General features: G+C 31.1%; 1 protein-coding gene across 12 annotated transcripts in view; it reads right to left on the reverse strand.

The window, feature by feature from the left end:
- Dh31-R (Diuretic hormone 31 Receptor) overlaps positions 1-12,111 on the reverse strand; it is a 151,667-nt gene that overhangs the window by 16,156 nt on the left and 123,400 nt on the right. For all 12 annotated transcript variants that reach the window (XM_085486065.1, XM_029309439.2, XM_029309438.2 and 9 more), the window contains 3 exons: positions 5,248-5,339; positions 3,333-3,459; positions 2,538-2,764 (listed from right to left, as the gene is read on the reverse strand). In XM_085486065.1, coding sequence (XP_085342191.1) covers positions 2,538-2,764; positions 3,333-3,459; positions 5,248-5,339 — 446 coding nt within the window. The remainder of the gene's footprint in view (positions 1-2,537; positions 2,765-3,332; positions 3,460-5,247; positions 5,340-12,111) is intronic.

Raw genomic sequence — 12,111 nt, forward strand, 5'->3', positions numbered from 1 at the left:
ATCTTCTACCTCGGGGCAGTTTAGTTACAGTGCGGACATATACCTAATTTTACCGTCACGTATCGTCCACCACCGACCATCACCGGCATGCTGTCTTTACCGAGAAATTAGCGTCGACCTAGCCTCTTTCCGTGGTCGGTCGTGATAAAATAGTCTTCCCAAACTGGCAATCCAAATACTTCAATTAAGAGTCTCTTTAGGAATCCTTTTCCCATCCTCTTTGCCCTAGTAGTTTATTGTAAACGCGTCATCACGCGTTAGGGGAATCTAAGGTGTTACCTTAATTCGGCACAATTAGCACTTAAACCGAGTTTTTACACCCGCCACGTTACTTAACCGTAATTGGAAATTTATTTCTTTGTTTTTTCTACTTTTTTATTTAGTTTCGATTCACAGGAAATTTGTGTTTTCTTGTTAAAAATGGTCCCCGTTAAAATTTTTGTGTTAAATATTTAACACATTTATGTGTTAATTAAACTTGAATGTTAAATTATTAAAACAACTGAAAAAAGATGTAAAAATGACACAGTGCGCATCTATTTTTTAGTGACACAAGATTTATCTGTTAAAATTTACAGAAAAAATATGTATTTTTGATTTTGTAATATAAGGATGATAAAATCTAAAACCAATATATTTTTAGTTAATTTTTACATTGAATCCCTATGTTAATTTTACACAAAATTGATTTTAATTACTTGAAGTTTTATTTTGTGTTAAAATATTAACACAGTTTGTGTGTCTCCATTTAATATTATGTTAAATTAACACAAACATTTCTGTGGACCGTTTAGAACCGTTTTGTGATATCTGTTAAATTTAACACAAAACTTTCAACTGTACTATAATACGAACGTGATTAAAATTAGTAGATGCATAATTCCGAGATGAAGAGAGATTATTGATACGCAAAAATTAATGGTTTGCAAATTTTTTCAGCATTGAAAAAATTTAAAAACGCAGAACGCAGCCCTTCCGCGCACATTTAATTGAAAATATGTTAATCAATGGTCATTTAATCAATCGTTTCATTTCCATCTTTTTTCCAGGTTGCAATAAACTTCACGATTAAATCCATTTAACGAATTGCATTGTAAACAAATAAAAAAAAATTTAATATAATATTGTAAATAATAGTAACAACTATATAACTTTTCCTCTTGAATCGTTCGCAGAAAGCTACGCATTTGAATGAGATGTTAACGAATTTAATTTTAACTTCATAAAAAGCAATAGAGGAGGATACACAGGGAGTGTGTAATCCTATTTTTTTCTGCCTATTTTGTATGCGCGATAAAAGCAACCTTTTCGCGTACTTTCGAACTTGATACTTTTGACCTAATTTTAATTTTTTCCCCGCTTATATTTCGCGCGACAGAATTTTTTTATATTCACAGTAACAGAACAACTTAATAAGCCTAAACTTTAGAGGATCGCGTGAAAAATATTTACGAAAAGAACTATATGGGTAACTAGGATCTTCCAGTAGAACTTTTATTATGTATAATCAATAAATATGAAAATATGTATTCTATTTTTGTGCTCAAAATAGTGAATTATTAGTGGAAACAAAATATATTCTTATAAAAATTGATTTCATATTTGTATAAGAATACATTTTTCTATAAAATATGAATAATCTTTTTTTGAATTTTTACAGCAATCACACAAAATTTTTATCATGTTTCACAAGAATTAACGGTGATTGCGGGATTACTTTCGGAAATGTGCGATTTTTTCCACTATACCATTATTTTCGCCATTTTGTTAATAATTGTTGTAACATAAAATACTTTATTTATTCTATGCTATGAAACACTCACACAGCTATACAGGCTCAATGAAAAGATTAAAGCAAAAATGATAAAGGAAACAAAATTTTTGGGTCCCTAGTTATCCTCTAAGGATTAGTGTCTCTTCTAAGGATGCAATTACATAGTGCGATACAATTTTTTGGGCATTGGATTTTTTTTAAATTGAAAATACAGATGATGCATAGCAATTCCACATAAATAATTGCTCTAGATCAGATTAATTTTGTCAGTTTTGAAAACTCGAGACCCAAAGTGGTATTTGCCGATTTTATTGCTTTAAAAATAATTATTCGATTTACGTCATCGATACCTTGTTGAAAAAGAATTTAAAAATAGAATGTAGAAAAAATATAAATGCAACCTTTTCGCCAATGCAAAAATTGATGGTTAGCTTCACCTTTAATTTTTACATTTTAAACACATTTTAAAGCGCTCCTTGGTGACGAAAAAATGACATTTATATTCCTCTTACATTCCATCTTTAAATATCTTTCTAAAATATGACGTCAAAATCCGATAATTATTTTCCATTTTTAAAGCAATCAAAAAACCGGCGCCGAATCACTTTGATATTGACAATTAAAAAAAAAAAGTAGATCTATCTGGCGAGATCGCTTTGTATTGTTTGTATTTTCAATTTGAAAAGAAAAATCGGCAAAAATGTGCGAAAACAAATATTGAAATTCGTCGTACCGTGTTATCACGCGACGAATCGATACTCACTGCTCGGTGTCCGCAGGATCGTCGCTGGATGCCCGTAATGCTGTGTACAGGGTGACGATTACAGCCGGCACCGGCCAACCGAGTCCCATCAGCCAATTGACTAATTTGTGCTCGCTGGTGAATGCGCTCACTAGCAGGGTGTGCAGATAGAAGCCTTCGCAGAGCATCCAGGCGTAGTTCGTTAATAGAAAGTAATGAAGGAACGTATGCAGGACGCGACACGGGATCTGCAAAGGACGAGCCAGCTCATAAACGTCCCTTTCAAAGCCGCCCAAACAAGCTCTGACGTAGCTCGTTTCGCGAAGTCAATCGGAATAAAATTGCGCTCATCGGAGAGCTCAAACGCGAGTTCGATTCCCTAATGATGTTGCCCGTGGATCATCTCTCACTTTTTTTTTATTAACGACTATAAATATAAATGATTACCACTTTTAACTCTCTATCATTATTATTCGACGAACCTTTGAAAGGTGCTTTTTTACATTTCAGTGTCGCACGGTTGATTAATATTTTACAGTCTATTTATTTCTTCTCTTCTCGCATTTTTCTAAATTCAATAGCTGATACATATACATTTTTTTTCTCAAAAAAAAAACAACAAAATAATATATATGTATATACTTATATGTTCAAGAAGAAAAAATGATTTCTTTTCTAAGAATAATATCTAGTCTCGTTATTTTAATAAATGTCTCGAGTTTTCAATTTTTCCACAGTAAAATAAACTCTTATTTTTATTTTCCTTTTATCATAAACGTTATACGATAGCCCATTATACTTTTTTTATATACATACGTCATTATTAAGTAGCACATCTGTGTTCGCTACTATGAACCTGTACCAAATCAACCATAGGGCATTGTTGACCGCGAACGAGGTAAATAGGTTCATATGTAGAGTAATCCGTGCACATCTGAGAGATCTGTGTAATAAAGAAAAAAAAACAGGTTTAATCTTATTTTCCTGAAACCCTAATTTTGCTTTGGGGTAGCAAAGAAGGATCTAAGACTCCACAATTGTGCGTAAGGATAGAATTTCCTGCTAAATTGAACCGCTTGAAAGCTACGCTTCAATATTTCGAATAGAAGCACCAGTTTAAGACTGTAGTATTTCCATAACAGAAACTCAGATGAGGGCAAATGTGTAAAACTTATCTATAATATAATATAATAATTAATGCGGTGCCTCTTAACGCTTAATTCTAGAAATTAAGGGGAGAACCAAAAAAGAAAATTGATTTTTCAGAATTTTTTTGGAAAAACTTTACAGCAAATTATTCCGTAATTTTTAGGTATTTATTAATAAATATTAAAAATAATAATATACAAATATAAATAATATAAACATTTTTTTTAGTTAGAATGTTGACTGTGAAAGTCGCCTTTGAGGAATCTTTTCGCCGTCGGAGTTGCAAATTTGAAAACATTCTCATATCTCCAAATACAGTTTTAGTTATTTCATTTCAGAGATTTGGTGAGATTGCAAGAAGATTTTATAGAGCGATCTCTACAGAACTATATTTTTAACTAAAAAACTTTTTGTACTTATAAATATTTAATAATAAATGCCTAAAAATTTTAAAATAATCCGCTATGCAGTTTTTATGCAAAAATTCTCAAAAAACACCTTATTTTAAGTCTTCTAAAGTAGGCGCTCTCCTTAAGAACTTTTAATATCTTCAAATAATGCGCTTTGCTTATGCGCAGGATTTAAAAAATCCTTCCTCCAATCTATTAATTATAAGAAGATTTCATTATCGCGAGGACTCTAATTAGCCTTTGGTTGATTAAATTCGAAAGGTGTAACACATATCTCAAAGGATAAATTTCAAAGTTTTCGCGCGTAAACAAACTTCAATATTCCATCAACGTGTACCGAGAATAATTATATAGAAATGAAAAAATCTGTTTTGCAACTTTTTAATTATACGCAGCTTTCATTATTTCGAGTACTCTAATTTGCCTTCGGTTGATTAATTTCGAAAGGCAACATACGTTTCAAAGGGTTTTCAACAGGGTGTCCAGCAGACTTAATGAAAAATATTCCCTGATTTTTTCAGATTTTCTAAGATCAGAAATTTTTTCCCTGATTTTTTAGTATTATTTTTTCCAATCATATAATTTGCATATATCTATATAATAAATCAATTAAATGTTAAATCATGAAATCCTTGAGATATTTTTGTCAACAATGAAAAAGTTCGGAATTTAAAACAAAAATTTAAATCAATTATACAATCTGCATTATGTACGATAATCGAAACAAACATGCCACTATAAACTATTTAAATAATCACCTTTTTTATTAATATTATATCAAATTTTTTTAGTTTTATTTCTATTAAATACATTGAAATAAATAAAAAAATAACACGATGAAAATCTAAATGAACGAACACGTTGATGAATTGATTTTTAACAACATAGAAAATTAGCGTTCTGGGAGTCAAGGAAAAGTTTACATTTATTTAACAAAAAATTTCAAATGATTAAGACAAATGTAGAATAATATGAAAAAATGCAGATAAAAATAAAATTTCCTGACTTTTTCCTTGACAATTGCAGATTTATAAAATTCCCTGACAATGCCCGGTTTTCCAGATTTCCCTGACCGTTAGACACCCTGTACAAAGTTCTCGCGCGTAAACAAACTTCAATATTCCGTGGACGTGTAGAAGGATAATAACAGCGTCAATAAATTGCAAACTTACCGGAAGTACGTGAGAATTCCTAAGGAAAGCAGCAGCGCCACCAAAGATATCGCATATCCTACCTCGTAGATCCCGTTTATACCCTGCTGCCACTGTAATTGCATTATCAAAAATTCAAAACTCCTCTCTTTCGCGCGCGCGCGCTTTTCAAATGGGACTAATAATTTTTAGAGTGGCGCCTTAATGCGCTCATTATAATTCTTTCTCGCATTATGCGGCCACCGCGATCCGCAGATCCCATTAATCCCGTTGGAAAATTGCGCAGTTTCAGATTGAAGGTCGAAACTGTACAACATGGACGAAGTATATCGGGCGGGAAATCTGACCCCGATATCCTTTCTCTGATTAATTATCGTATATCCCCCGTTGCAAACACGTCGTAAACGTGCAGCAACGCGAAAGGAACTAATGTTAATCTAGATTTGTTTCGTACAATTATTTCGGAGTCAAAAGTATCTCGCGAACTCGTATCTCGTATAATGCGGACCGAGCGAGAGATTAAAGTCATATCGGATATAAAATGTCCTGAAAATAGTTTTCGAATATTTAGAAAAAATAACATATTGCGTAACATAAATTAGAATAAAGCGGAGCGTGAAAATAGCAAATATTTGTATTTGTAGAATCGAGCCACTTTTATAGATTTTTGGCCATTATCTTAAGCTTGATTCGTGGAATTTGCGAAATTGATGAAAAAATTGAATAAAAAGATAGTAAAGAATTTTCTTTCAAAAAAGCAGAAAGGAAGATCGCGAGATGAAAAGATAATGCAACCGAAAATCGAAGCTCTATAAAAATTTTCTTGCAGCTTATTCACAAGTCAGAGTTGTAAATTTGCGAGCATTCTTATAATATTTCCACAAATATCGTTTAAAATTAAAGAACCAAAAATTTTCTTATCATTTATGAAATTATATCGTTGATGAACCAATAAAATAAGAAAAAAGTATAAAATTGACAATATGGTGCGAGTACGACTTATTTATACAAAATAATTGTTTAAATTAATTTTATTATTTAAAAAATAATATATCGCGTAAAATAAATTAGAATAAAGCGGAGCGTAAAAATAGCAAATATTTGTATTTGTAGAATCGAGCTACTTTTTTTATATTTTTGACCATTAATTATCTTAAGCTTTGATTCGTGGCAAAATTGAATAAAGAAATAGTAAAGAATTTGTCTTCCAAAAAAAGCAAAAGGGAAGATCGCGAGGCATAAAGACAATGGAGCCGAAATTGGTTTCATATAATCGAAGTGTTAAAATTGAACAACAGCAATTTCCTCCTTTTTCTCACAGTTTATCTTGGAGGAACGAAGGACCTCCAGGGCCTACCAGAGCGAAAATTCGGTTAGAATTACTACTACTATCCCGTAACTTTTCATCCGTCGTCGAAATGTTCCCGTAGGAAATGCCTCGAATTTGATTTTCCTCGGAGGAAGAAATTTTTTTTGTCGAAAAGAGAGATCGGGAGAAACTTCGGACTAACTTCATTCGAAGGATCAGAAAGGCGACGAGCAAATTCGTTCCTTATTTCTTTTTCATTCACGAGCGACGCGGTCGTCCGTCAATGCTGTCGCTTTAAAATTCATCTGCTTACATAATACTTCGTGTCCCTCGGCTCGCAACCCCCATCCACCCCCTATATTCATTCCCCTGACAATCCCCCGTACTTCCTTTATGCCGGCACATGCAAATCTTACCGCATCTGCAAAGCAAAGTCGGTCGGTTATAAGGCTTCGTAAGGTTGTCCTACGTATATGACAAATGTCCGCCAGACACGAAGTATTTATGAGACCAGTTATCCGGAAATCTGTCTCATTGACCTGCGTCGAGGACGGATTCGGGGTCGGAAGAATTGATTGAGCTTCGGAGACGGAAAGGAAGGCAAATCCGGATCCCGTCCGAATGTCTGAGTTATTCTCTGTTCATTCAGCACATATGTATAAGTATGTGCAAAACGAAACGTAGACCGGTTCGTCGTAATGATATGGGAATCTATTTTTGTATTTATCAGGATGATATATTACTGGATGTCCGTCCAGAGGGAGAGAGCATTTGCCTTTTACCTTGAAATCAGTAAAAAAATTAAGTATTTGCTTTTCTTTTGAATAAACACTGGAATTTATTTGCATATTTAATATTAAAAATAAAAATAATCAAAAAATTAAATTAAAAAAATTATATCAGGAAGAACAAAAAATAAGAATGGAATTTATTTGCATATTTAATATAAAAAATAAAAATAATCAAAAAATTAAATTTAAAAAATTATATCAGGAAGAACAAAAAATAAGAATGGAATTTATTTGCATATTTAATATAAAAAAATAAAAGTAATAAAAAAATTAAATTAAAAATTATATAAGAAAGAACAAAAAATAAGAATGGAATTTATTTGCATATTTAATATAAAAAAATGAAAAGAAAAAAATCCAATTTAAAAAATTAAGAAAGCAAAGAGTAAAAAATTAAAAAAAATTGTAATCATGCGTTAAAGTAAAGTTCGGCTCGTGAATGCAGTTGGAAAGCGGCATTATATTCTTAACTGCCATCGTACAAAACATTACGTTACTTAATTATTAACGGTATGCTTACATTAAAGTTCTATCTGAAAGCTTTCGCGTTCGCTACCTGGTTTGGGTGAGATACCGCGGTTTAAATCGCGCTCAAGTGCGAAATTTATATTTCATTCTGGTGAATATCAATTTTTACGATGCCAGCTGTCATGTAAATATTAAAAAAAAAAAAGAGAGAAAAACCAAAGTTTACAAAATAAAAAGTAATGAGATCCACGCGAGCTCTTTCTTCTCTATTATTGTATGTACCAATTTTTATGACCAAATATTGATTCGGCAAAATATACAGGGTGTTTTAGAACTGGTGGAAAATTTTGAATGGTAGATTTCTGATATTATTTGAAGACGATTTTTCCTCAGCAAAAATGTCGAGGCACCAATAATTTTCGAGTTATATGCGGTTGAAAATAAAACTTTTTTTCAAACTAAAAAATATTAACGAAAACCACATTTTTCAGTTAATTTCATATAGAGTTTACTTTAATAAAATTTTCATTTAAAGCTTAATTACAAAAATATATAATGGCAAAAATTGAAAACATACAAAAAATGATGGTCTCCCTCGACATTTTCGCTGAGGAAAAATCGTCATCAAAGGATACCAGGAATCTGTCATTAAAAACTTTTTCGCCATTGCAGTATCATTTATATTATATTTTTATTTATTTATATTTTATTTATATAATTTGATATTTTATTATCATATATACATATATTTTTAATTCATCACGTAACAATTTTATCGCGGCAATAAAATTCGAATCTGTTAATTTTAGGAAAAATTTCTCATATATCTCGATGCTAAATTCGCCGAGAAAGGTCAATGCGCATATATCCGATAATACGCAGCGTGAAAGTGAAATACGGCAAATTCATTCAGCTTGATTCGAATAATACATTGCAAATGTAAATGTCATAATTATGAAAATCAAGTCCATACGGGCGGCTTAAACGGCGGCAACGCATACCTAGAGAGAGAGAGGGATCACATGTGTTTCGCGCCGTGCTACAGTGCGGTCGGCGCTAAATAATTCATGAAGTTCGGGAGCCGTACGCAATCTCTCCGGATACTACTCCGAGCTCTATCTTGAGATTACACGGTAGCTTGTTAGGGTAGATAGAGATGGGGGTGGTCCACCCTCTCTCTCTCTCTTCCTCTTCTGTCCGGGCCGCGGATAGAATCGGATTAAACGCTGGTCCCGGAAATTATATCGCCGCCACATATATGCGGGAACGTGATAAATTTTATCAACGCGCGAACAAACGATAATTGTACGGTATTATCCCTTCGCTCTTTCTCTTGGCTTTATTTCGTATCGATAGCGCGGATTATCTCGCGCGATAACATTGTAGCTTATTGTCATTTGTACGCGCGATCCGTTTAATATTAGGAGACAAGACAGATCCTCAATTTCGCATACCTGTCGTAATGTCATTGAAATCGGGCTATCTCTGTTTACCGAATACGTCGGATTCCGCGTGAATGCGATGAATTCGCTCGGAACGTGACAATATCGCGCGATATCATCGATTCAATTATGAGAGAGAGAGAGAGAGAGGAGAGAAAACCGTGAATTTAATAAAACGATAAGTCAATATATGGCGAAAACCAGGGATCAATATTTAAATTAATACAGATTCGAGTGAAAAAAAATTTCATTTTCTTCCAAACATGTTTATCTAGATTATAGATTTTTTGAAATCAAATCTCACGCGCAATCGAAATTGCAGATTCGCAAATATGATAAATTTGCGATTGAAATCGAAAAATAAAAAAAAATGTTTGCACCACGTTTGTGTATGCAAGGGGGATTCTAGTTTATTCATCTTCTCTTGTAATAGCTAAGAGCTATTTTCGTATAACTACATACCTCGCAGTCAGAATAATACATCCATCCATTCGCACATCGTCAAACTCAGTTAACGTACATTCTAAATAAATAAACTATCACGGTGGTCTCTGTAAGATAAACCTAAAAGAGAATATAAGTGTCGACAAATTGTCTCTAGCTCTCTTTAACGGGATTAAATTATCTTTCACGATCATCTCTCCACATCAAAGGGATGCTGACTGTTTTTTTTTATCGATTAATATTATTTTTATTTAACTATTTATTATGGCTATAATAAAAGATTCTTTACTATAGAATTAGAGCATTCATCCACAGTTTGTGTTAATTTAACATAATATGGATATGTTAAATGAAGACACAAATATTGTGTAAATATTTTCACAAAAAATAAATGCAAAACTTAAAGTAATTTAAAATAAATTTTGTATAAAATTGACATAATTTTAATGTAAAAATTAAATAAAAATATGTTGATTTTAAATTATCCTTATTTATATTATAAAATTAAAAAATTAACTTTTTTTCTGCAAATTTAACAGGTAAATCTCGTCACTTATGAAACAGAACGTATTTATTGTGTAAAATTAAAAATAAATGTACATTGTGTTATTTTTACATCTTTTTTTCAGACGTTTTAACAATATTAACACAACAATATGTTAAATTAACACATGGATGTATTTCTGTGTTAAATATTTAACACAAGTTTTTATCAAAAATTTGTGACCGTTTTTAACAAGAAAACAAATTTTTCTACTGTGCAGATTTGTTAATATGAATACTTAAATTCTAGTAAAGGATTTTTCATTCAGTATAGCCAAAAGTTGTTAAATGAAAATAATATTTGGAGGAAAAAAGTTTCGGGATTCTTAAGAAAGTTGTTGAAAGTTGTTTTTCAGAGCATCGAAAAAAAGAAAAAACGATGACGAAATACTTAATGTTTCAATATATACGAGTCGATTTAAAAGCGGTCCCTTTGAAAAAGTTGTTGGAACTTTTAATAATTAAAACGACATAAGTCATAAATTATACAACAATTGTCGGGGATATAATTGTATCGGCAAAATTATGCGATTAAATTCATTATGAGAAGAATAGCCTGTTGTGCGTGAGAATATTGCCATAATATTTCCATTTCGTAACACTGAAATTTAATTTTACGTAACAAAGTTATGAAAAGTTATGCCTGCACGTACTATAGCTTTTTCCCTACTTCTAGAACAAAGGTGTGGCTAATATATAATAAATTCAAACGAATATTTAGAACGAATATTTGGAGAAGTTTATTTATGACTTTCACTTCTTAGTGACCCGTTAAAGTGATTGTGTCTTCGGAAACTTAAAGACGTTGTATATCATCGTTAAACAAGTATGTAAATAAAAGAAACATGTGTATTTATTATATTTATTTTGTATTTTTGATGCAAAAATATTTTTTAATAGCATTATATTTAGAATGTGTGTGTTCAAAATAAGATATTTAAATTGCGTAATAATTAATTGATTGGAAAACATCTTGATTAAGGTAAGGCTTCAGTCTTCGATGAAATCTATATTATCACACTTCAGATAATATTCATGAAAAAGATATGAAATGTTGCATATTATTGTATGGACAAATCAATCGATATTAATGTAAAAATTATTCACAATTTTACGAATTTAAATATAAAAATTCGAAACAATCGTTGGAGTTTCTCACAATGCATTTTTATCAATTAATATCGCGGAAAAAAAATATTTTTTAATTCTTTAATAATTATATTTAGAACGCGCGTATTTAAAATAAGATATTTAAATTGCGTAAAGATTAATTAGAAAATATTGTAGCGCATGAAACTATTGGGATTAGGTATAATGGTACAAATTATGAGAGCAACGGAGGTGAAACATTAACTTTATGGAAAAAATTTGCGCGTTTAAAGCCACATCGAGTTATTAATTTTATTAAATCTTAGTTCAAAAACATTAAATTATAATTAAAATATTATATGTTATAATTAAAAATAAAATATATATATTTTATAAATTAAACTTCGGCTCGTATACAATTAAAATATGTGATATAATAAAAGGCCAACTTAACGAGCTTATATGATATTAATTAAAAAATTTTTTTATTAATTTACGTCATAATATACAAAGGTTAAGATAAACGTTTCGACTGTACGACAGTCTTTTTTAATATCATGCTAATATGTCAAAAAATTAATTTAGTCATATCGACCTTATTATAAATACAACATTTATGAGATTATCATATGACGAACGCAGTACAAAATTCATGTTTGTTGGCTTGAGTTAGAGCGTCAGATTTATGTATGTCATGCTGTTATATTATGTAACGACACTGTGAACAAATTAATATATCCGCTCAAATATTACATTTTAGATTTTTAATAAATAGTATTAACTTATTTTTTTGTCACGA

Source organism: Nylanderia fulva, unplaced genomic scaffold (genome assembly GCF_048542155.1).
Source record: "Nylanderia fulva isolate GAGA-0341 unplaced genomic scaffold, ASM4854215v1 Scaffold4, whole genome shotgun sequence".
Lineage (NCBI taxonomy): Eukaryota > Metazoa > Arthropoda > Insecta > Hymenoptera > Formicidae > Nylanderia > Nylanderia fulva.